The sequence below is a fragment of the Bubalus bubalis genome, chromosome 12 (genome assembly GCF_019923935.1).
Source record: "Bubalus bubalis isolate 160015118507 breed Murrah chromosome 12, NDDB_SH_1, whole genome shotgun sequence".
Taxonomy (NCBI): Eukaryota; Metazoa; Chordata; class Mammalia; order Artiodactyla; family Bovidae; genus Bubalus; species Bubalus bubalis.
In genome coordinates, this window is record NC_059168.1 from 99638399 (window position 1) to 99663174 (window position 24776).

At 55.2% G+C, this 24776-nt stretch overlaps 1 protein-coding gene across 5 annotated transcripts in view; it reads left to right on the forward strand.

The window, feature by feature from the left end:
• Positions 1–20563, forward strand: part of USP20 (ubiquitin specific peptidase 20) — a 45760-nt gene extending 25197 nt beyond the window's left edge. For all 5 annotated transcript variants that reach the window (XM_006044102.4, XM_006044105.4, XM_006044103.4 and 2 more), the window contains 17 exons: positions 573–651; positions 2473–2920; positions 3464–3601; positions 3959–4068; positions 4348–4520; positions 5156–5250; positions 12275–12308; positions 12471–12516; positions 13631–13811; positions 13890–14016; positions 14819–14988; positions 15068–15149; positions 16139–16247; positions 17085–17187; positions 18283–18354; positions 18887–19063; positions 19215–20563. In XM_006044102.4, the coding sequence (XP_006044164.3) occupies positions 573–651; positions 2473–2920; positions 3464–3601; positions 3959–4068; positions 4348–4520; positions 5156–5250; positions 12275–12308; positions 12471–12516; positions 13631–13811; positions 13890–14016; positions 14819–14988; positions 15068–15149; positions 16139–16247; positions 17085–17187; positions 18283–18354; positions 18887–19047 (2128 nt within the window). In that variant the 3' untranslated portion in view covers positions 19048–19063; positions 19215–20563. The remainder of the gene's footprint in view (positions 1–572; positions 652–2472; positions 2921–3463; positions 3602–3958; positions 4069–4347; positions 4521–5155; positions 5251–12274; positions 12309–12470; positions 12517–13630; positions 13812–13889; positions 14017–14818; positions 14989–15067; positions 15150–16138; positions 16248–17084; positions 17188–18282; positions 18355–18886; positions 19064–19214) is intronic.
• Positions 20564–24776: the final 4213 nt, after the last annotated feature.

The window sequence follows — 24776 nt, forward strand, 5'->3', positions numbered from 1 at the left end:
TGAGTGCATCGAAATATATTAAATTAAAAGCAGATTATTAAACAGCATGATGCAATACAGCTCCAACTTTAAGCCACGTTCAAGCGTTTACCTGTGTGTAATTTTGTGTCTGCATTGTCCAGGAAACGTCTGGAAATCTTCATGGTCGTTATCTCTGCAGGATGCTGCTAGTGTTGATGATTCTTTGCTGTGCTTTCCTGAAATTTTCTATTTTTTTTCCGAAATTTTCTACTGTTGAATAATGAACATGTATGACTTTTGAAATTAGAAAGCAACAGTAAATATTTCAGAATGAGAACCATTTTAAAGGAGGCGTGTCACGGGCTGGCAGGAAGTGATGCCATCCTAGTCAAGAGCTCTCTGCCTGGCTGAGCCATGACTTGATGTTTTCCTTTCCTGACCTTAGAGATGTGCAGACCTGACGGGTCCCTGGCCGGGCCAGCACCGCCCGACATCGCAGTAAACGCCACACAGAGCCTGATCTGGCCATCATGGTTGCCCAGCTGCCCTCGCAGGCTTGAGTAGCTCAGAGCAGACCACCGCCTGTACTAACGGATTTGGTCTTCCTACAGCCCCAGCTACGTGGTTCCCACCAGCCTGTCCCACGGGATCAAGTTGGTCAACCCAATGTTCCGAGGCTATGCCCAGCAGGTAGGCCATCTGAGCTGCCCCGGGGGACACCCAGGGCTATAAACCAAGACCAGTGTGGAAAAAACCAGAGGTATGCTTTGCCAGACAGGACTCCTGGACCAGACTTGCTGCCCGAGCCCTTCATGGGTGCAAGGACCTCAGAGCCTCCCAGAACCTGCTGGTGTTCTCCCCACTTGACAAGTTGGGAGACTGAGGTTCAGCAGGCAAGTCCTTGCCCAGTGACTACATATCAGTTACACAGCTGGTACATGGCAGAGGGGAGAATTGACCTCAGGCAGCCTTGATTCTAGGCGCATGCACCTCTGACCACTCCCATAGGCCTGTGCTTTCTCCTTCCCTGAACCACAGGCAGAATTTCACTCTTAGTAAACTAGACATTTTGATGGCAAGTTGTTGTACATCTAGAGAACCCCTCTGGAATCAGTGGTATCTTTCTACGGCATAAAATCATGGACCCACGGTGAAGCAGAATGCAGCCACATGCTGCCCACTGCCCCGAGCTGACCGTTCAGGTCCTACCCCAGATGGGGGTTTCACTGCTGGGCTTGCAGCCGGGGCTGAACCTGTTTGACATTCTGCTGATGAAATCCACCCAGAGCCGGCCCCTCCCTCAGCTAGAACTGAGAAATCAAGGCCCCTCTCTCCATGTCGGCGACCTGAGGCTTTGGGTGTGCGGCTGGCTCTGGCCACTGCATAGTCGCCACCTTGTGTGGGTGGGAGTTGGGCCCTAGGGGCTGCTTCTGACATCCAGGTCAGGGACTGTGAGGGACAGGACTGGACTTTGAACCCAGTGGCCCCACACAGGCACCAGGGGCCCCCAGCTGCCCGCGGCCTGCACCATCATCTTCTGACCTTCTGAAGCACCTCCTGTGTGCACCGTGCCTGCCTGAGCCAGTGGGCAGGGCTGTGCCAGAGGCCTTGCTGCCCTGGCGACCCCTGGGCTTGCGACCTCGTCACAGAGCAGTCAGGGTCACGGCAGCACTGCCAGGATCAGAGGCCCAGCCAGCCTGCAGTGGCGGCTCTGTTCTGCCCGCTTCCTGTCCTGGCCACTGAGTCGTGCCCAGGCCTGTGGGACGCCTGTCCCTCCTGCCACAAGTCACGGGAAGGCGTGGGCACCGGGGCTGGCAAAGGGCCAGAGGAGCACAGAGCGCCAGAGATGGGTTAAGATTGTTGGTGGCCTGGCCTGCCGGCTGGCGTTGCTACCCACAAAACTCAGCCGGGTGCTCACATGCATACACCCCCACAGCGTCACCTGTGTCCTACTCAGCTCCATGCTCACTCTCACTTCCCCTCCTTTCGGGAACAAGGAGACTTTCATGGCTGAACGCTTACATCCGCTGTCTCCCGTGCTGAGTCAGAAGCAGGGCTGGAAAGCAGGAGCCTGGAGACGGGCAGACCTGGGTCACCCCGTCCACTCTGCCACTTCAGAGCGCGAGACCTTGGAGGGGTCGGCTGGCTACCCAGCCTTTGCGTCCTCCTCAGTGGAAGGGGTGGAGAAGAAATGGCAACCCTCTCCAGTATTCTTGCCTGGAGGATGCCATGGATAGAGGAGCCTGGTGGGCTGCTGTCCATAGGGTCACCCACAGTTGGACACGACTGAAGCGACTTAGCACGCATGCATGCATTGGTGAAGGAAATGGAAACCTACTCCAGTATTCTTGCCTGGAGAATTCCAGGGACGGAGGAGCCTGGTGGGCTGCCGTCTATGGGGTCGCACAGACGGACACGACTGAAGCAACTTAGCAGCAGCGGCAGTAGAAGAGAGTCAGGTGGGCCCTTCCGGGGAGGGGTGCCCATGCTGAGGCCACTCTGGAATTTCAGGACACCCAGGAATTCTTGCGCTGCCTGATGGACCAGCTGCACGAGGAACTCAAGGAGCCCGTGGTGGCCACAGCAGCGGCGCTGACCGAGGCGCGGGACTCGGACTCGAGTGACACGGATGAGAAGCGGGAGGGTGACCGGAGCCCCTCAGAGGACGAGTTCCTGTCCTGCGACTCCAGCAGCGACCGTGGCGAGGGCGATGGGCAGGGGCGCAGCGGGGGAGGCTCCCAGGCCGAGGCGGAGCTGCTGATGGCGGACGAGGCGGGCCGCGCCATCTCCGAGAAGGAGCGCATGAAGGACCGCAAGTTCTCGTGGGGCCAGCAGCGCACCAACTCGGAGCAGGTGGATGAGGACGCCGACGTGGACACCGCCATGGCCGCCCTGGAGCAGCAGCCCCCGGAGACACAGCCCCCCTCCCCGCGGTCCACCAGTCCCTGCCGGACGCCAGGTACCAGCCAGCTGTGGGGGCACCGTGGCCCCGTTGGGCCCCAGCCCTACCCTGGGGGGCTTAGACGGGAAAGAATCTGCCTGCAGTGCAGGAGACCTGGGTTTGATCCATGGATATGGAAGGTCCCCTTGAGAAGGGAATGGCAACCCACTCCAGTATCCTTGCCTGGAGAGTCCCATGGACAGAGGAGCCTGGCGGGCTACAGTCCATGGGGGTCGCAAAGAGTCGGACACGAGTGAGTGACTAACACTAGGGGGCTGCTCTCCCACTAGACCCGGCCTGAGGTGAGCAGTCAGGTGAACAGCATGTCACTTGGTGAAGGAGTGAGATAGGAGCCTTCCCCAAGTTCAAGCCCCCAGCGGGAATGGGAAGTGTGTGGACACAGGTCCTGTGTAGGGGCTGGGGAGTGGGCTGGGCTCAGGACAGAGGAGACGTGGTGGGTTCAGGCCTTGGTGCCCTTCGGAGGCGCTGGAGGTCTTCCTGACCAGGCTGGGGGCTGGCTCAGCCGCCTAGCATGGTCCCCCTCGCTCCATCCGCCCCTAGAGCCGGACAACGAGGCACACATGCGCACCTCCCGGCCCTGCAGCCCCGTCCACCACCACGAAGGCCACGCCAAGCTGGCCAGCAGCCCTCATCGTGCGAGCCCCGTGAGGATGGGGCCGGCCTACGTGCTCAAGAAAGGTTCGGAGGAGCGGGCAGGTGGAGAGGGGAGGCGGGCAGGGCCTCCCATCCTGGAGCTCGGGCGGGGGCGGGGGCGGGGTGGCAGAGGTTGCGCCCCTGGTGGCGATGTTTGGTTCGCAAGCACTTGCTACCAGGGGCTGTGCCGGGCGCCCTTCACGCGGTGTCTCTGAGCCGTCCTAACATGGCTGGGACACGAGTTGTTGGTGGGGGGGGGGCTCCCACAGACGGAGGAGGTGGAGTGGGAGCTGGTCACGTGACTCGTACAGGCGTGACCACCCAGCGCCTGCCCCTGGCGCCGGGCAGGCGGGCGGGGTGGGGCCTAGTCCCAGGTCTAGCCCCAGGACGTGGTGCCCCCAGCCCAGGTCCCCGGCAGCCGGCGGCGGAAGGAGCAGAGCTACCGCAGCGTCATCTCGGACATCTTCGACGGCTCCGTCCTCAGCCTCGTGCAGTGTCTGACCTGTGACCGGGTGGGTGCCGCGCGGGGAGGGGAGCGATGCACAGGGCTTCCCACTCAGCTTGGGGCTGGGGCACTGGCTCTCTGCCCGGTACCCCCCGACCCCTGCATCTCTCTAGAGACAGGCCCTGGTCCTAGGGCTCCCCGTGTCCCAGGACTGGGGAGCTGGCTCTCTGCTGCACACCTGTCATCTGGCAGCTGGGGTTTGGGTCCAGACCCGGGCTCGTCTGGGCAGGGCAGAACCCTGGCAGATGGAAAGCCAGGCTGACCTTCAACCTTCCCCCTGTCCCAGGTGTCCACCACGGTGGAGACATTCCAGGACCTGTCACTGCCCATTCCTGGCAAGGAGGACCTGGCCAAACTCCACTCGGCCATCTACCAGAACGTGCCGGCCAAGCCGGGCGCCTGCGGGGACAGCTATGCGGCCCAGGGCTGGCTCGCTTTTATTATGGAGTATATCCGACGGTGGGTCCACCTCCCCGCCTGCTGGAAGATAACCACCCTTGACCTGGTCTTCCTGGAGCTGGCAGCCTGATGGGCCAACAGACCTTTAACAGCAAAATACTAGCTTTCACAGGGATGAGGGTGTAGTTCGGAAGGGGCTTGAGGCTGAAGGATGCTCGTGAGTTAGCATGTTCTGTGGCCATACTGAGGTGGCCTGGTTTGAGCAGGGCCATAGATTGGAAGGCGGTCATGATGGGGAGAGTGACCAGGTGGCAGCTTGAAAGGAGGGCAGTGGCTGAGTGAGGGCCTGGCCCTGCAGGGAGAGCCGGTGGGCTTTCTGGAGCCCCTGCTGTGTTCCACGAAGCCTGCTTTACCCTCCTCATGTCAGGAACCTGTGCTCTGCCCTGAAGACAGGCCAGCATGGCCAGGGCCTCTTCACAGACAGGGAAGGCAAGACTCAGGGGGAGGTGACGTCCCCCTCGCAAGGACACTGGCTGGTGGTCCCAGGTTTCTGGCTCCAGACCTCAGCTCAGTCCATGTGCCAGGCCAGGCTGCCTCTCTGGATCCAAACTGACCTCAGCCCCCCAGGTCCCCCACGTCTTACTCTTGCCAAGACCCTGGCAGCACCCCCCCACACTCGCTTTCTGTCTCTGTAGGTTCGTGGTATCCTGTACCCCTAGCTGGTTTTGGGGGCCAGTCGTCACCCTGGAAGACTGCCTGGCTGCCTTCTTTGCTGCTGATGAGCTGAAGGGTGAGTGGATCGGGCTGGAATGGGGCTGAGGGGCTGGGTCAGCATACGGTTCAAGGTTCCGGGATGCACTCTCAGCGTCTCACCCCTGCCTGCGGACTGGGTCTGGGACTGCACACTGTCGCAGCCCCACCAGCCTGAAGCTCTTAGGGGTTCCCCTGTTTTCCTTTCTGTACTTATTTGGTGGGCAAATTGGATAGCATTCTTTAATTTTGCATTTCCTTGATTACTGATAAGCTCAGACATTTAAAAAATACTGACTGTATTTCCCATTTTGAAATTTTCCGTTCCTGTCCTCTTCCTGCTTTTCTGTTCAGTGATTGGCATTGCGTTAACCTTTGGGAAAACCCCTTTTAATTTTTAAGTGTGCTAAGATATGTATTCCCTTCTGGAGAAGGGAAAGGCTACCCACTACAGGATTTTGGCCAGAATTTCATGGACTATACAGTCCATGGGGTTGCAAAGAGTTGGACACAAGTGACTTTCACTTAAGACGTGTGTAACATAAAATGTAGTGTCGTGACTACTTTTAAGTGGTCAGTTCAGCGTAGTGTTAACTATGTACATACTGTCTCACAACCAGTCTTCAGAACATTCTCCTCTTGCGGAGCTGAAACTATCTGTCCCTTAGATAGCTGTGCCCGGTCTCCCCTTCCACCCGCCCTGGGCAACCACCATCCTACTTTCTGTTTTTCTGAACGTGACTATTCTACTTGCCCCATCCAAGTTGAATCATACAGTGTTTGTCGTTTAGCAACTGGCCTGTGTCTCTTGGCATAAAGTCCCCAGGGTTCATCCATATTATGGCAGGTATAGAATCTACTTCCTGTTTTAAGGCTGAATAATATTCCATCATTTTGGATAAACCATGTTTTGTTTATTCATCATCTTGTCGGTGGACCCTTGGCTTGCTTCCACCTTTTGGCTCTTGTGAATAATGCTGCAATGAACAGGGATTCACAGGTAACTCTTTGAGACAGCGATTGCATTCCCTTTGGTTATATACCCATTAGTGGGATTTCTGGGTTATTTGATCATTCTCAAAATTCTGGCTTGCTTGAAATTCTCCAAGCCAGGCTTCAACAGTACATGAACCATGAACTTCCAGATGTTCAAGCTGGATTTAGAAAAGGCAGAGGAACCAGAGATCAAATTCCCTGCCAACATCCGTTGAATCATCAAAAAAGCAAGCGAGTTCCAGAAAAGCACCTATTTCTGCTTTATTGACTATGCCAAAGTCTTTGACTGTGTGGATCACAACAAACTCTAGAAAATTCTTCAAGAGATGGGAATACCAGACCACCTGACCTGCCTCTTGAGAAACCTATATGCAGGTCAGGAAGCAACAGTTAGAACTGGACATGGAACAACAGACTGGTTCCAAATAGGAAAAGGAGTTCATCAAGGCTGTATATTGTCACCCTGCTCATTTAACTTATACACAGAGTACATCATGAGAAATGCTGGGCCGGAAGAAGCACAAGCTGGAATCAAGATTGCTGGGAGAAATATCAATAACCTCAGATATGCAGATGACACCACCCTTATGGCAGAAAGTGAAGAAGAACTAAAGAGCCTCTTGAAGGAAAGATAGAAGCATCTGAATGCAGAGTTCCAAAGAATAGCAAGGAGAGATAACAAGCCTTCCTCAGCGATCAGTGCAAAGAAATAGAGGAAAACAACAGAATGGAAAAGACTAGAGATCTCTTCAAGAAAATTTGAGATACCAAGGGAACATTTCATGCTAAGATGGGCTCGATAGAGGACAGAAATGGTATGGACCTAACAGAAGCAGAAGATATTAAGAGGTGGCAAGAATACACAGAAGAACTGTACAAAAAAAGATCTTCACGACCCAGATGATCACGATGATGTGATCACTCATCTAGAGCCAGACATACTGGAATGTGAAGTCAAGTGGGCCTTAGAAAGCATCGCTATGAACAAAGCTAGTGGAGGTGATGGAATTCCAGTTGAGCTATTTCAAATCCTGAAAGATGATGCTGTGAAAGTGCTGCACTTAATATGCCAGCAAATTTGGAAAACTCAGCAGTGGCCACAGGACTGGAAAAGGTCAGTTTTCATTCCAATCCCAAAGAAAGGCAATGCCAAAGAATGCTTAAACTACCACACAATTGCACTCATCTCATACGCTAGTAAAGTAATGCTCAAAATTCTCCAAGCCAGGCTTCAGCAATATGTAAACTGTGAACGTCCAGATATTCAAGCTGGTTTTAGAAAAGGCAGAGGAACCAGAGATCAAATTGCCAACATCCCCTGGATCATCAAAAAGCAAGCGAGTTCCAGAGAAACATCTACTTCTGCTTTATTGACTATGCCAAAGCCTTTGACTGTGTGGATCACAACAAACTGTGGAAAATTCTGAAAGAGATGGGAATACCAGACCACCTGACCTGCCTCTTGAGAAACCTATATGCAGGTCAGGAAGCAACAGTTAGAACTGGACATGGAACAACAGACTGGTTCCCAATAGGAAAAGGAGTACGTCAAGGCTGTATATTGTCACCCTGCTTATTTAACTTAATGCAGAGTACATCATGAGAAACGCTGGGCTGGAAGAAGCACAAGCTGGAATCAGGATTGCCAGGAGAAATATCAATAACCTCAGATATGCAGATGACACCACCCTTATGGCAGAATGGGAAGAAGAACTAAAGAGCTTCTTGAAGGAAGTAAAAGAGGAGAGTGGAAAAGTTGACTTAAAGCTCAACATTCAGAAAACTTAAGTGATGGGACATCTGGTCCCATCACTTCATGGGAAATAGATGGGGAAACAGTGGAAACAGTGTCAGACTTTATTTTTTTGGGCTCCAAAATCACTGCAGATGGTGATTGCAGCCATGAAATTAAAAGACGGTTACTCCTTGGAAGGAAAATTATGACCAACCTAGATAGCATATTCCAAAGCAGAGACATTACTTTGCCAACAAAGGTCCGTCTAGTCAAGGCTATGGTTTTTCCAGTGGTCATGTATGGATGCGAAAGTTGGACTGTGAAGAAAGTTGAGCACCGAAGAATTGATGCTTTTGAATTGTGGTGTTGGAGAAGACTCTTGAGAGTCCCTTGGACTGCAAGGAGATCCAACCAGTCCATTCTAAAGGAGATCAGCCCTGGGTGTTCTTTGGAAGGAATGATGCTAAAGCTGAAACTCCAGTACTTTGGCCACCTCATGTGAAGAGTTAACTCATTGGAAAAGACCCTGATGCTGGGAGAGATTGAGGGCAGGAGGAGAAGGGGACGACAGAGGATGAGATGGCTGGATGGCATCACCAACTCAATGGACACGAGTTTGAGTGAACTTTGGGAGTTGGTGATGGACAGGGAGCCCTGGCATGCTGCGATTCATGGGGTCGCAAAGAGTTAGACACGACTGAGCAACTGAACTGAACTGATGAAAGTGAAGGAGGAGAGTGAAAAAGTTAGCTTAAAGCTCAACATTCAGAAAACTAAGATCATGGCATCCAGTCCCATCACTTCATGGCAAATAGATATGGAAACAGTGACAGACTTTCTTTTCGTGGGCTCCAAAATCACTGCAGATGGTGACTGCAGCCATGCAATTAAAAGACACTTGCTCCTTGGAAGAAAAGCTATGACCAACCTAGACAACATATTAAAAAACACAGACATTACTTTGTCAACAAGGGTCTGTCTAGTCAAAGCTATGGTTTTTCCAGTAGTCATGTATGGATGTGAGAGTTGGACTATAAAGAAAGCTCAGCACCAAAGAATTGATGCTTTTGAACCATGGTGTTGGAGAAGACTCTTGAGAGTCCCTTGGACAGCAAGGAGATCCAACCAGTCCATCCTGAAGGAAATCAGTCCTGAATATTCATTGGAATGACTGATGCTGAAGCTGAAACTCCAATACTTTGGCCACCTGATGGGAAGAACTGACTCATTGGAAAGACCCTGATGCTGGAAAAGATTGAAGGCGGGAGGAGAAGGGGACGACAGGATGAAATGGTTGGATGGCATCACCGACTTGATGGACATGAGTTTGCATAAGCTCCAGAAGTTGGTGATGGTCAGGGGAGCCTGGCATTCCGCAGTCCATGGTGCTGCAAAGAGCTGGACAAGACTGAGTGACTGAACTGAACTGAATGATTGTCCTATTAATAGTTTTATTTTCTTGAGGAACTACTATGCCATCTTCCATAATAACTGTGCTGATTACATTCCCACTAATAGGGCACAAGGGTTCTCTTTTCTCTACATCCTTGCCAAAAATTGTATTCTCTTGTCTTTTTAAAAAACCTTTCTGGGATTTCCCTGGTGGTCCAGTGGTTAGGACTCCAGGCTTTCACTGCTGAGGACCTGAGTTCAGTCCCTGGTTGGGAAATTCATATCCCATAAGCCGTTTGATGTAGCCAAAAATAAATAAGTTTCAAAAATTGAAAAGCTTTCTTTTTGATAATTATTCTAACAGGTGTGGGGTGACATCACATTGTGGTTTTCATTAGCATTCCATGATGATTAGTCATGTTGAGCATCTTTTATGTACCTGTTGACCATCTGATATCTTCTTTGGAAAAATGCCCATTTAGGTCCTCTGCCCATTTGTAAGTGGTACTCTTTGTGCTTTGCTATTGACTTCCATGAATTCTGTATATATTTTGAATGTTAACCCCTAATCTGATATATGATTTCTAAAATATTTTCTCCCATCCTGTAGGTCACGTCCTCATTTTGTTGCTGGTTTTTTTTGCTGTGCAGAAGCTTTTTAGTTTGATGTAGGCCCACTTGTTTAATTTTGCTTTTCTTGCTTGTGTTTTTGATGTCATAGCCAAAAAAATCACTGCCAAGACCAATTGTCCATGAAGTCTTTTCCCTTATGTTTTCTTCCAGAAGTGTTACAGTGTCCGATCTTACATTTAAGTCTTTAACTAATTTCGAGTTTATTTTTGTGAGTGGTGTAAGATGGGGTACAGTTTCATTCTTTTGCATGTGAATATCCAGTTTTCCCACACTGTTTATTGAAAAGATTATCTTTTCCCCGTTGAGTATTTTTGGCGCCCTTGTCAAATGTTAGTTGACCATATATGCATGGGTTTACCTCTGGCCTCTCAATTCTGTTCATGATTCTCTGTGTCTGTTTTTAGGCCAGTACCATACTGTTCTGATAACTGGACTTTTGCAGTAGAGTTTGATATCAGGAAACATGATGCCTCCAGCTTTGTTCTTTCTCAAGATTCTTTTGTTTATTTGGGATCTTTTATAGTTTTATGTGAATTTTAGGATTTTTTTCTATATCTATAATAACATCATTGGATTGCATTGAATCTGTAGATGGGTTTGGGTAGTATGGACATTTTAATAATATTTATCATTCTGCCCCATGATCACAGGATATCTTTCCATTTATCTGTGTCATTGTGTGGGAACAGCTCAGTATTCCTGAGTCGTATCCTACCATTTAACTTGATTTTGACACTTTCTACTTAGAGACAGCCTCAGTGCCCAGGGTTAGAGACTCAGTCCTAGAAGACCTCCCCCTCCCCAACTTTAGACCCCAGTCATAAGTGCAAGTTGTCACCGGGCTTCTGGCCAAGTGTCTGCAGGTGGGGAGTCCCAGCAGCGCCCTCCTGGGCTTCATTTAGAGCAGCTAGAACAGCTTGCAGAACTCAGAGAAGCATTTTATTACTAGATGACTGGTTTATTATTAACATAAAAGGATATGACTTAGAAAGAGCTAGATGGAAGAGGTGCATCGGGCAGGTCATGCGGGAAGCTGTGCGGTGTTTCCTTTCAGATTTTCCATTTCCTCATAATTCAGTCTGGGTAGGTTTTATATTTCTAGGAATTCATCCATTTCTTCTAGGTTATCCAATTTGTTGGTGTATAGTTCATCAATATAAAGTCTCTCATGATCCTTTATATTTCTACAGTGTTGGTTGTATGTCTCTTCTTTCATTTATAATTTTGTTTGAGTCCTCTCTCTTTTTTGTTGCTTAAACTGGCTAAAGATTTGTTAATTTTTTCTTTTTGAGAAAAAAAAAAGTTTCATTGACTTTTTTCCCTATTGTCTTTCTAGTTTGTTTCATTTATTTCTGCTTTAATCTTTATGATCTCCTTTCTCCTGCTAACTTTGGGTTTAGTTTGTTCTTTTTCTGATTCCTTAAGGTGTAAAACAGATTGTTTGGGAACGTTCTTTTTTGCTTACTGTAGGTATTTGTTGCTATAAAGTTGCCTCTTAGAGTTGTTTTTGTTGCCTCCCATAAGTGCTAGCATGTTGTATCTTCATTTCTGTCCCAGAATACTTTTTGATTTCCTTTTGATTTCTTCTTTGACCCATCAGTTGTTCAGGAATGTGTTGTTTAATTTCCACATATTTGTGAATTTTTTAGGTTTCCTCCTGTTACCGGTTTTTAGTTTCATACCATTGTGGTTGGAAAAGATATTAGACATGATTTTGGACTTCTTAAATATGTTGGGGTTTTTTACTTTGTGAGCCAACATATGATCTCTTCTGGAGAATGTCTGTGTGCACGTCTGAAGAACGGGTGTTCTGGTGCTGGTGGATGGAATGTTCTGTGTATGTCTGTTAGGTCCATTTGGTCTTTAGTGTTATTCAGGTCTGCTGTTCCTTTATTAATTTTCTGTCTGGATGGTCTGTCAAACTTTCCAACTGTTACTGAATTGCTGTATATCTCTCCCTTCAGTTGTGCCTTCAGTATTCAGGTGCTCCTGTGTTGTCCGCAGTTGTTACATCTTCCTGATGAATGCACCCCTTTATCACTGTATAGTGACCCTCTTTGTCTCTTGTAACTGATTTTGGCTGAAAGTATTTTATCTGAGATAAGTACAGCCACTCCTGCTCTCTCTTGGTTACCACTGCACAGAATATTTTTTTCCATCCCTTCACTTTCAACCTCTGTGTGTCCTTGAAGATATAACAGAGATCTCGTGTAGGCAGCATGGTCTGGTTCTACTTCTGAGTCATCATGTGCCCTTCTCCACCATGTCGCATCCTTTCTAACCTTGGTCTCTTTATTTTACTGCCCAGGTGACAACATGTACAGCTGTGAACGGTGTAAAAAGTAAGTGCGTGCATTCTAGAGGCTTCTCCTCGACTTCCTGTCTCCATCTTCCCCCTGGTCTTCCTCAGGGAACTCAGCCTCACAGAGTGCCTGGGGTGGGAGGGGCACTCGCCCACCCCGGCCCCTCTCCGGATGCTCACGTCTCCCGCTCTCTCCTCCCAGGCTGCGCAACGGGGTGAAGTACTGTAAGGTCTTGCGGTTGCCGGAGGTGAGTAGGCAGCTACCGCCCCTCTGTCTGCTGGGCCTTGTCCACCGCGTGCACAGTGCTGTGCAGGGCAGTGGCTGACCCCCTCCCAGACTCAGGAGACCCATGGAGACTCTGCTGCCGAGTCTTGAGAGACCCCCGGTACCCCAACCCCGGGAGGGTCTGGCCGACGCCAGGGAGGCTCGTTTTTCAGTTTGTAACGCAGAGCCCAGTTCTTTCATCCCTCAGCACGCCTTGTGAGGGCAGGAGCAGGTGTGGGGGCACTGAGCTCACCCTCTGGGGTGAGCCCGAGGCAGGGCTGCTGGCAAGGCCTTTCTGAGGAAGTGGCGTCTGAGTGGGGCCTGCGGACATAGGCAGGTGTTGGCCTGGTGGAGCGAGACCGGGGGAGGAACCGGTGGGGGAAACCCTGAGGCAGAAACAGGCCTGGCCGAGGCTTGTGGCTGTGACGAGAGGTGCGCGTGGCCTAAGGCACAGGTGCCGAGCTTGGCTCAGCCAGTCTGGGGGGAGCCTTTGTGGAGACGCCTTCTACAAGTTGGCACCCACAGAGCTGGTGGTTAGAGTTCTTTGGGGGGTCAGTGTGATGGGCCAGTGACAGCTTCTTGTCCAGACCAGCCGAGTGTTCGAGAACAGCCCATCCCAGCGGCCAGTCCTGGTGGTGCAGCTCAGTCACACCTACCTTCTCTAGGGACTGGAAGCTGGCCTGGGCCCACTCCCATCCATGGTTCTTTTTTTTAATGGCTCTAATAAAGGCTGTTAATCTAAAATACAACCAAATTACAAGTAGTCAATAAGGATTTTCCATCCTTGAAAATGTGTATTGAACAAAGGGAGACTGCTCAGACACGCCGGGGATGCCCAGCTGGGATGGGCAGCACACCCCCAGGCGTGGTTCTTTGAGGTGTTCACATGGAGTCAAGGGCCGGACCATCGGCTCCGGGCCTCTGCGAGGCTGTAGGCACTTTCTTGTAGTTACCTGGGCTGCAGGGCCTGAGTGGGTCACGCAGTAGGCTGGGGGGGCGGTTCCCGGAGCCCTGACTCGAGGCCCCCATCAGGTGCCGGGGGTCACGGGGCCCTGGCCAGCCCACGAGTGATCGGCACTTCTACCCACCTCCCCCAGATCCTGTGCATTCACCTGAAGCGCTTTAGGCACGAGGTCATGTACTCTTTCAAGATCAGCAGCCACGTGTCCTTCCCCCTCGAGGGCCTTGACCTGCGCCCCTTCCTTGCCAAGGAGTGCACGTCCCAGATCACCACCTATGACCTCCTCTCGGTCATCTGCCACCACGGCACGGCAGGCAGTGAGTCCACGCCCGCCCCTGCCCCGCCCCCGCCCAGTCCCCCGGGGGCTCCGTCACCGCCTGTGTCTCCCACCGCAGGTGGCCACTACATCGCCTACTGCCAGAACGTGATCAACGGGCAGTGGTATGAGTTCGACGACCAGTACGTCACCGAGGTCCACGAGACGGTGGTGCAGAACGCGGAGGCCTACGTTCTCTTCTACAGGTGCGGTTCTGCCAGCGCGCCGGGGCCCTGCCCAGCAACCCGCGAGCCTAGCATCCCGCACCACCTCCACAGGACTTCACCCGGGTGCAGGGGGGCACCTGCGAGGGCTTTAGGCCAGGGAAGAGTGATGATTGGGGGTTTTAGAAAGAGCCTGCTGCTCTGGCTGCTGTCGGGAAAGCAGGAAACCCACGTAGTTGAGTTGGGTTTTCTGCAGTGGTCCTGGTGGGAAGTGATGACGCTGGAATTCTGGCAGGGGTGGTGGGGCCTATGAGATGTGGAGGGTGCCGAGATGAAGCGTGCTGAGATGGGAGGATGCTGAGATATGGAGGGGTGCTAAAATGCGAGGGTGCTGAGATGAGGGGTGCTGAGATGAGGGTGCTGAGATGAGGGCGCTGAGATGAGGAGGGGTGCTGAGGTAGGGAGGGGTGCTGAGATGAGGAGGGTGCTGAGATGAGGGGTGCTGAGGTAGGGAGGGGTGCTGAGGTAGGGAGGGGTGCTGAGATGAGGAGGGTGCTGAGATGAAGGGTGCTGAGATGGGAGGATGCTGAGATATGGAGGGGTGCTAAAATGCGAGGGTGCTGAGATGAGGGGTGCTGAGATGAGGAGGGTGCTGAGATGAGGGGTGCTGAGATGAGGGTGCTGAGATGAGGAGGGTGCTGAGATGAGGGGTGCTGAGGTAGGGAGGGGTGCTGAGATGAGGGGTGCTGAGATGTGGAGGGGTGCTGAGGGGCCTGAGACGTGGGGCTTCCTGCATGGGGCGTGGCTCCCACCCCTGACCCGTCCCCGTGCCACCCCGCCCCAGGAAGAGCAGCGAGGAAGCTGTGCGGGAGCGGCAGCAGGTGGTGTCCCTGGCCGCCATGCGGGAGCCCAGCCTGCTGCGGTTCTACGTGTCCCGGGAATGGCTCAACAAGTTCAACACCTTCGCGGAGCCAGGGCCCATCACCAACCACACGTTCCTCTGCTCCCACGGAGGTGAGGCCGCCTTCCTGTGCGGGGGGCGGGGCGGGGGAGGGCTGGCAGGTCCAGCTCCCCTGTGTACCTTCTTCCGCAGGGATCCCGCCCAACAAATACCACTACATTGACGACCTGGTGGTGATCCTGCCACAGAACGTGTGGGAGCACCTCTACAGCAGGTACTGCGCCCGCAGCATCCTCTTCTGTCCAGGCGGGGAGGGAGAGGAGGGCTGGGGAGGGGTGCCTCCTTGATCCCACGCTGCCCTCACCCCGGTAGTGGAGCAGCACAGAAGCAGTTTAGGAGGGGCTCCCCCTTGCAGCCGTGTCTGCCTGGGGCATCCAGCCAGACCCTCCCAGTCACAGGGGACAGAAACCTGGCCAGAGAGAGCATGCGGTCCCCTCGCAGTCCGTTGTGGGGCTGCTGGCTGGTAGATGTCTCTCCCCACCCTGTGCCTCGCTTGGGGCCATGAGCGCCTGCTGCCTGGGGCCCTCCAGGTTCAAGTCCCTCAAGAGCCTGTGGATCTCTCATGGAGGGGTGAGCCCCTGCCCAGACTCAGGTCACTCTGCACCCAAGCAGGCGGGCTGTGCCATGTCATTGGGGTGATATCATAGTATGGGGAGGAAGAGGCTGGGGAGTCCCTGCTGCCCCAACTCCTTGGACTGGCTCGGCCCCACCCACTGGCAGGTCAGGCGTGGCCTGTGCCCTGATGGATGGGTTAGAACTCTGTGAGAGCACCCCAGGCCCAGTGTAGACCACCCCCGCGCCCCCGACCTGCCTGCAGAAGGACCTGCAGCCTTCCTTCGGCGTTGTCCTCAGAGTCAGGTCAGGTGAGCTTTGGCCACCACGGCCACTGCCCAGTGGCCAGGACGGGAAGCCAGAGTGTTGAACGGTCCTTGTGACCACGAAGCACATATTTGTGACGCCCCTGCCCTGGGGCAGGCGCTCTCCTGGATGCTCCGGGCCCTCAGGTGCGCGGGCAGCCCCGCCAGTCAAGTGGGGAAGGTGAGCTGAGCCAACAGGCCATGCGCAGGGAGCCCAGGGAGCCCAAGGGCTGGGCCAGGGCGGCACTAGGAGACCTCACTTTCTGGCAGGTTCTGCTGCCTCCCCCGGCGGAGCCCTCCCCTCAGGACTCTTGTGTGTGTCTCTCTCCCGCCCACCCGGGTGCAGGTTTGGGGGCGGCCCCGCCGTGAACCATCTGTACGTGTGCTCCATCTGCCAGGTGGAGATCGAGGCTCTGGCCAAGCGCAGGCGGGTAGAGATCGACACCTTCATCAAGGTGCGAGGGGCGGGGAGCCCAGGGCAGGCAGGCTCAGGTGGGAGCCTCGTCCTGTAGGAGACCAGAGGGCCAGAGGCCAGGCCAGATGGTGAAGGGGGTCACCGGAGGGAAGGGTCAGGCTTAGTAAATTCAAGTGCCTCTGCTCAGGGGACTCCACGCAGCTGTTAAAGGGATAGGTGCTGCCCTTTGGGGCTGGATAGGTCTTTACTGGGCTAGCTGTAGGATGTTTAGCGACATTCCGACCTCTGCCCACTTGATGCCAGTGACAGCAAGAATTACCTCCAGACCTGGGCAGTGCCCCCCGGGGACCGCTGGGCTCTGAACTGACAACGGAAGGGTGCATTGAATGAAAACACCAAGTTGCAAGATGGGACCCAGTATGATCCCGTTTGGGAGAAAAAGACTCCTGCGGGGGCCACAGGGGTGTGTGAGAACTGAGACCCCAGGTGCTGCTCGCAGGGGCGGGACCCAGGGTGCCTCCATCATTCGGCAGTCCAGGGTTGGACGTTAGACACCCGGCTTCGTTGCTGTTAAAAAATAATATGTCAGGCTAGTTAAGGAGTGAGCAGGGGACCAGGTTCAGTTCAGTGCAGGGGAAACAGCATCTGCTGTGCCATCTCAACTGGGTTTTTACACAGTCATTAACAAGAGATTCACCCAAGTGTTAGCAGCAGTCATCGGAGTGGTGGGAGCATGGGGGAGAGGGTTCTTTTCTTTGAACTCGTCTGGCAGTTCTAAACTTTCTCTGGGTGTCTGGTGTTTCATGAGAGCCCAGGGTGGGGCCCAAGGAGGGCTGGATGTTCGCACTGACCCTCCCCTCCGCCCCACCCCACCCAGCTGAACAAGGCGTTCCAGGCCGAGGAGTCGCCCAGCGTCATCTACTGTATCAGCATGCAGTGGTTCCGAGAGTGGGAGGCCTTTGTCAAGGGCAAGGACAACGGTGAGTCAGGGGGACCCGGCCCATGCCCGCCGCACCCCGTGCTGGCAAGGACTTGGGGCTTGCCCACCTCCCGGGAGTGTCCCAGGAGGCGTGGGCTGGGGTGCCCGGATCTGAGCCCACCCAGCAGGTTTTTGGCGCCACCCTTTCCAGCGCTCACCCTCTGCACAGAGCACGGGTGTTCTCCCCGCCCCAAGCTGGGATCGGGTCCCCGCCCCGGCTGGGCCTTCTGGTTACCGCAGGACAGGAGCTATCTCGTGCTGCCCGTTCCGTTCCTGCCCCTCTGCCCTGTGGTGACCGGGGTGACTGCCCTTCCTCCTGCCAGGCCCTTTCCTCTGGGGACTCCGTGGCCCTAAATAGATGTTAGTTGTTCGATGGCTTCAGACTCTAAGGACTTGGACGCTGTTATTCTCCACTCACAGAGGTGGAGGCAGCAGGGCCGTTCATTGAGACCCTGGGCTCGCTCACCTGCACGCGGCTCTCTCCCCACCCCTTGAGTCCCACACTCGGCTCCCACACCAGGGTTTGGAGCCCAGCGGGGCCAGCAGAGCCCAGAGCCTCTGAACACTGGATGTTCATTTCACCCTTTCGAGCACAAGCGCTGGACAGGACGTGGGGAAAGGAGGCGGGTCTCACTGCCATCCACACACCCCCCTCCCCGCCCATAGTGGCTTCGATTGATCAGGAACCCGGCTCCAGAGTCGCAGCCCCATCTCGGGCCAGACTCTCAGATGAGGGCAGGGTCCAGCTGACACTGGACGTCCACCTCCCCCCACCGCCTCTGCCCCAAGCTAGGGTCTGAAACTGGGGCTGGCGTCCTCAGGATTCCCCTCTGCCGGGTCCAGGGACACCATGAGTGCCTCCAGCCTTTAGACTCATGTAGATGAGCCTTTGGAGCCCTGAGTGCCTCACCCCGTAAGACCTTGACCCTGACTTCTGGGGCCCAGGACCACCTCTCCAGGGTCACAGGTATGATCTCACACCTGGAGAGCAGCTCTCATCTGCTGAGGGCTGGAGGCTGCCAGTGGCTGGGGACTGGGTTTCTGCCCACCGCTGCAGAGGCCCAGAGGTCCTGAGCCCGAGCTGTGTCTGTTCCAGAGCCCCCGGGGCCCATTGACAACAGCAGGATCGCACAGGTCAAAGGAAGCGGCCACATCCAGCTAAAGCCGGGTGAGGCTCAGCCCTGCCCCCGCCTCCTCCCAGCTGGCCAGGCTCCCCTCCTGGCTCCTGGGAGCCCCCTCTTGCCACCTCCTGGCTTCCAGGTCCTCCCAGGAGCCCCCTTGCCCCCTGGGTCAGGCTGCGACATCCATCCAAGTCCAGGCCCGGGCCTTGAGCAGAGCAGTCGAGGTGCTTAGCCTCTGCGTGGGTGCCCCAGCCCCTCTGTTCCCTACCCACGCCCTCTCCCCGCTCTGCCACCTCACCTGCCTGTCCTTTTTGCATGACCCCCGCCGCAGGAAACGAGGGGCTGCAGCCACAGATGTGCCCTCTGGGGGTCCTCAGGGGATGGACTTGCCCCTGGAGAACCCCAAGATTCCCATTTACAGCTTGGCACAGGAGCCCATGATTGTCCTCCCCGCCCCCCCTGCCACCTCCTTGGGGCCTGGCGCTCCCAGAGCCCCCCTCTCAGAGCCCCCATACTGCCAAGGTGGTGGCTCCAGCAAGGGCAAGCCCAGCCTGAGTGGCAGCCCCTCGGACCCTGCAGGAGCTGACTATGGGCAGATCTCCGAGGAGACCTGGGTGTACCTGAACAACCTCTATGGCGGCGGCCCCGAGATTGCCATCCGCCAGAGCGTGGCTCAGCTCCCGGACCCGGAGAGCTTGCACGGCGAACAGAAGATCGAAGCCGAGACCCGGGCCTTGTGACTCAGTGGGCCAGTCTGTAAGTCCCCTCCTCCCTGGGCAGAGACCCTCCCCTGTCCCTCAGGCATTGGGGAGTGCCCTGCGCACACAACCCCCCCACCCCTGCACCCCCTCCCTGAGGCTGCTCAGAAGAAGGACCTTCTCGAGGGATGACCCAGCTGTCCCCACAGGCCCCCGCCTTTGCCCTCTGCCCCGTGGATGGTGTCTGTCCCCAGAAGAGAGGCTGGCCGCTCTGGAAACCCAGATGTGTAAAGAGGCAGAAGAGTTATTTTGGTTCACAGTGAGTAACGCCGCAGCTCGGAAATACATCCCCTTCCGGCTTGTTAAATGACCACGGCTCCGCGACGTTAACTCGGGCCCCTGCCGTTGTGTCGTCGCTGTCACCGAACCCGCCCTCTTGCTGGCTCGAGCCCAGCCGTGGTCCCTGGAGCCCTCAAGTCGGGGGCTGCGGCCTTGGGACGGGGGGTTGCAGGGGGGCTGCTGCTTCCCAGGCGTTGCCCACCGGTGCCTGGTCCAGCCGCGGGTCAGAACCCCGAGCAGGGTGCCGCACACCGGCCCTGAGGATGCCACCCCCGCGGGTCCCCGTGCCAGTTCCTGCTGAGGCCCCGCTTCGCCCCGCACCTGGTCGGTCATCACAGAAGTCTCCAGAATCCTGCTCGCAGCGTTTCTCCTGCAGACTTAACAACTCTGGACGCATTGGCAGTTGGGACCCGAGGACGGGCTTGGTGTTCTGTCCGGGGGGACGGTTTCCGGAGGCAGCTGCTCCCCTCTCACCCTGCCTTGCCCTGCCCCGGGCATCACTGGTCACTTGCCCCTGCCAGGGACCCAGGTGGTGCAGCAGGAATCCCTCGTGTTCCTGTGTCTGCTGTTAATGCAGCTTCCGCAGGGGGGGCACTGACATTTCTCCGCAGCACTAAGCCACGCAGAGCCCCTGGCCCGGGGAGGGGAGTGCCTGGACCAGCTCACATGGGTGCGTCCCAGAAGGGTGTCTTGTAGATGCTGAGCGAGGCCACCGCTGGGGTGCTGGGACCCCTGAGCACAGCAAGGTGACACAGAAGCCCCCGGACAAAAGAGCCGGGTGGAGAGGCCCACCTCCTCGGGGCCAGAGTGAATGAAGGGCAGGGAAGGGGTCCTGGGACCAAAGCCCCTCCAGCTGCTGTGCCCTCAGTCTCTGTAGAAGAGATGCCGGTGGAACGTGGCGGCCGGCGGCCCTGGCAGGGCCCCCGAAACTCTCACACTGTGTCACTCACTTCTGTGATCTCGTTGCACCCGGATCTGGTTCCTTCCCCACTGAGGCAGCCGAGATCACGGAACAGGCCGCTGCTGGAATCTCTGGACATTTGCCGCAGCCCTTGGGAAGTTGGCGCTGCCGCCAGCAGCCACCCCGCCCTGCAGATCCTGGCGGCCGCCCGCTGCCCCATTTTGTGACGTGGACTCCGCTGTGCAGGTTGTACTCGCCCCACGTCTGCATCTAGCGTGAGCTCAGAGCGTCCCAGTAAACACATGCCGTGCCCCACAATCCGTGCCTGCGTCTCTGCATCCGCCGCACTTAATTCTGTTCCTGGGTGGGGAGGAGGCGAGGGAACCTGGCTGCCATGGGGGAGGGCTGTGGAACCACCGTGATAAACGTGACAAGTGACCAGACGTGGCAGGGGCTCTGCACGGCTCCCCAAGAGGCTGCAAGAGCGGAAGAGGAGACCGCATCGCTTTCAGCCCGTGTTGGCCCCTGTCCTTCCTTTCCTGGGACCTACCCCAGCCCCAGAGAAGGGGGGCCGGTTGTGGTCGGGGCTTGAGGCCCCCATCGCCCACAGATCTCTCTTCTCTGCACCACGGACTCCTCGGAGCAGTTGAGAAGCAGGGGTTCTTGCTGGACCCTTCGAGGGCTGCAAAGCCTGGGGCGGGGGTACCATGTCCTCCCCAGCGGCTGACCTTGGCACCTCTGTCATGGCATTGTGGTTGGTCGTGTCTGGCACCCAGGGCTCCCTGACACTTAAGTGATGCTAGTGTTTTACAGCCTCTGCGGTTTGAGTTGGTTTTGTTTATGCTTTGGGGGTTTGGAGGGGAGAAAAGAGCTTGAGATTTTATGTATGACTTGAAACGTTTATTTGTGAAATCCCATCAGACGCGGATCTGCAGAAACATCTTCAAGAGAGTGATAAAACAGGCAACAGATACCTGCCCCCAGGAAAGACTCTTACAGTCCCACTGAAGCCCCTCCAGAGCCTCCGGATTGCCCCTGCCCACCTCAGCCGAAGCTCTTTCCCTGCATTTCCTTTGGCCCTCAGTTCAGTTCAGTCGCTCTTTTCGACCCCATGGACTGCAGCACGCCAGGCCTCCCAGTCCATCACCAACTCCCGGAGTTTACTCAAACTCGTGTCCACTGAGTTGGTGATGCCCTCCAACTATCTCATTCTCTGTTGTCCCCTTCTCCTCCTCCCTTCAGTCTTTCCCAGCATCAGGTGGTCAAAGTATTGGAGCTTCAGCTTCAGCATCAGTCCTTCCAATGAATATTCAGGACTGATTTCCTTTAGGATGGACTGGTTGGATCTCCTTGCAGACCAGGGGACTTTCAAGAGTCTTCTCCAACACCACAGTTCAAAAGCATCCATTCTCCGGCACTCAGCTTTCTTTATAGTCGGCCTCAATTTTCTTTATACTTTCACCACATGCATGCTGTGTGTGTGTGTGTGTGTGTGTGTGTGTCTGCATGTATGTGTCTGAGCCTCATTTTAGCTTTGCTCCCCCATTTGAATGGGGGAATCTCATGGTAAAGATAGGGTGAGTGGCTTTTCCTGTTTAACATGGAAGATGGGAATGGGAAAGTTTTGTCTGGAGGGTGGAGTCATCTGGAGGCTTGGAGATGAATATTCATTTGTTGCAGCTACCACAGGAGGGTGGGGCTTCCCAGGTGGCACTAGAGGTAAAGAACCTGCCTGCCAGTGCAGAAGATGTTAGAGATGTGGGTTCGATCCCTGGGTCCAGAAGATCCCCTGGAGGAGGGCATGGAAACCCACTGCAGTGTTCTTGCCTGGAGAATCCCATAGACAGAGGAGCCTGGTGGGTGATGGTCTATAGGGTCACAAAGAGTTGGATACGACTGAAGTGACTTACCACACACACAGTAGGATATAGGTACCAGTTGGCCTTCAGATGTTTCCTCTGTGTTTTCCCTTGAAATAACAGGCTGGGCCACACTGAGATAGAGTGTGAAAGCAGAACAGGAGTGTGTGGTTGGTGAACTTGGTTTACAGACGAGTGGAGATGGGCAGCGCCGGGTGGCAGAGGAAGTCGCCTCCATCTTCTGTCTCCCACATGGCATCTTGTGGTCCGGCTCCTCCCTCCAGGCTGGCCCAGGCCTTGCTCCAGCAGCACCTTTTAGAGTCAAAAGCCACCTGGCAGACCGGGGAGTCTGTAGACCAACTGCTACCTGTGTCTGCAGGCCTTTCCACCTGTCTGTGCTTCTGTTCACAAAGCTTCATCAGAAAATACATTGGTAAGGTGCTGCTGCTGCTGCTGCTAAGTCACCTCAGTCGTGTCCGACTCTGTGCGACCCCATAGACGGCAGCCCACCAGGCTCCCCTGTCCCTGGGATTCTCCAGGCAAGAACACTGGAGTGGGTTGCCATTTCCTTCTCCAATGCATGAAAGTGAAAAGTGACAGTGAAATTGCTCTTAGTGACCCCATGGACTGCAGCCTACCAGGCTCCTCTGTCCATGGGATTTTCCAGGCATGAGTATTGGAGTGGGGTGCCATTGCTTTCTCCATTGGTAAGGTGCGGCTATCCCCAAAGTGTAGTTTCCTTACCTTTATTCTAGTTGGAATTCCACGTGAACAGCGGATTATCCTACGAGTCTTGCCCAACCACATTTTGAGTCCCTGAGAGCCTCGGGGAAGGAAGTGGTGTTTCGGAACCATACCTCCCTCTGGTTGTCTTCCCTATGACACCTTTATCTGTCCACAGCTGAGAGGCTTGTTGGTCATAGCAAAGGCACAGGATGCAGAAGAAATTAATGCCTTTGGGAAAAGCTCTTAAAGAGAGCCATCCCCATTTTAGACAAAGCGTGTCCAGGAAGGCTGCCCCCAGGATGTATGTGTTCCGATGCAGCCTCCAGGCCGTCTTTGGACCAGGCACCAGCATGCAGCCCAGATGAGGGCTGACAGGGCTCTCGGCCGGGCATGGTGGGAGGATGTACACACGTGTGGATTATGAGGCTCCTGGGGCAGAATGCCGCAGCGCCCAGGGCATCCTCCCCACCCCCTTTGCTTCCGGGGCCCAAAAGAGGAAAATGAGGAAATCCCTGTGTCCTCCCGCAGCTTTTGGCCCCCAGGCTGGGGGCGGTTCTGTTTCTGCTCCCATCTCCAGCTCATGGGAGGTCATTTAAGTAAACACCACTCGTTCTACCATCTGGACAGAGATAGTGTTAGGTCCGAACACGTGCAGCTGTGAAGAAATTACTCCTGACACAAAGAGGCTGCTGAGTGCCATTCTGCAGCCTTTGCACTTTAATCCTGGGTCTCAAAGGGTGCTGCAACAAGGCTTATGCCTCCCCTTCTCAGAAAAGGCCAGCAGAAGCCAGGGAGGAGAAGGAGAGGCCTTCTGTAGGCCAGGTGGGCAGCGCCAGGGTCTGGACTTCCTCACTGGCCAGGACCTATGGAGACGTTAATCCCCACGTGGCGGCTGGGCCTGCTATTGGTCACCATCCAGGCCTCCTGCTCCTTCCCTCACTCACACCTGCACCATCCTTTTTTTTTTGCTGTCCTGTGAATCGCACAATCCAGAGATCTCTTTCGCTTTAATTTTAAAAGGGAGGGCATCCTGGAACCACCCCCGCTGCCTCTGCCCACTTCCATTTCCGGTCTGGTCGCCCTCCTGGGGACCCTCGTTCTTCCCTCCTCGCAGGCAGGCTTCTCTGCCACTAGGGGTCGCGCGGGCGCCTCTGCGCAACGGCGAGCGGGGGCGGGGCCGGCCTCAGGGGGCGGGGAGAGACGGAGAGGGGCGGGGCCTGGCCGGGGCGGATGCTGCGATTCCCCGACCCACCGGAGGAGCCTGACCGACTAGTCTGAGTCAGGGCTTGCTTTCTGCGCTACCGAGGCTGCCATCGGGAGCGCACCAGGAAACCAACGGTCCGCCGCTCCTACTGCGTCACCGCCCCTGGTTTTCGATCCCGCAGGGGCGGGGGTGGGTCGCAGAAGGTTCAAGTGTCACTTCCCCAAATGCTTGAACCAAGTAGCTGTATGTAAAGACGGGCCGAGCTGGACGGCGGGCGGCTCAGTGTTTCAGACCTGCGCACAGAGTGAGATCACAGAGCTCCCAGCCCTGAATTCTGCCCAGGAATCAGAATAACACCATCACGGAGACGGGAGTGAGCTCCCGGTCAGAACTGATATCTAAGAACCTCAGAACTGACATCTAAGCTGTAGCTGTGGCGTCGACCGAGTGCTTTCTTGCCGGCCTCCTGTCCTCACCCCGCTACCCCGGAACCGGAGGCCAGAGAGGTGGCAACACGCGCCCCAGGCTGACCCAGCTCCCAGCCCCTCGGTGCTCGCCGGTCCGGCGGGGCGGTGTGTGTGAAGGGTGGGGGTAGGGTGGAGAGGGCGGTTCTAAGTGAGACAGGTGGAGACATTCTGCCTTTTATAGACTGTTAGAGACTATTCCCCAAATATGAGAAAAGCCCAGAAAGAACGTGCTGGCAACATTCTTCCCATACTAGCCCTTTGCTGACAACCTGGAC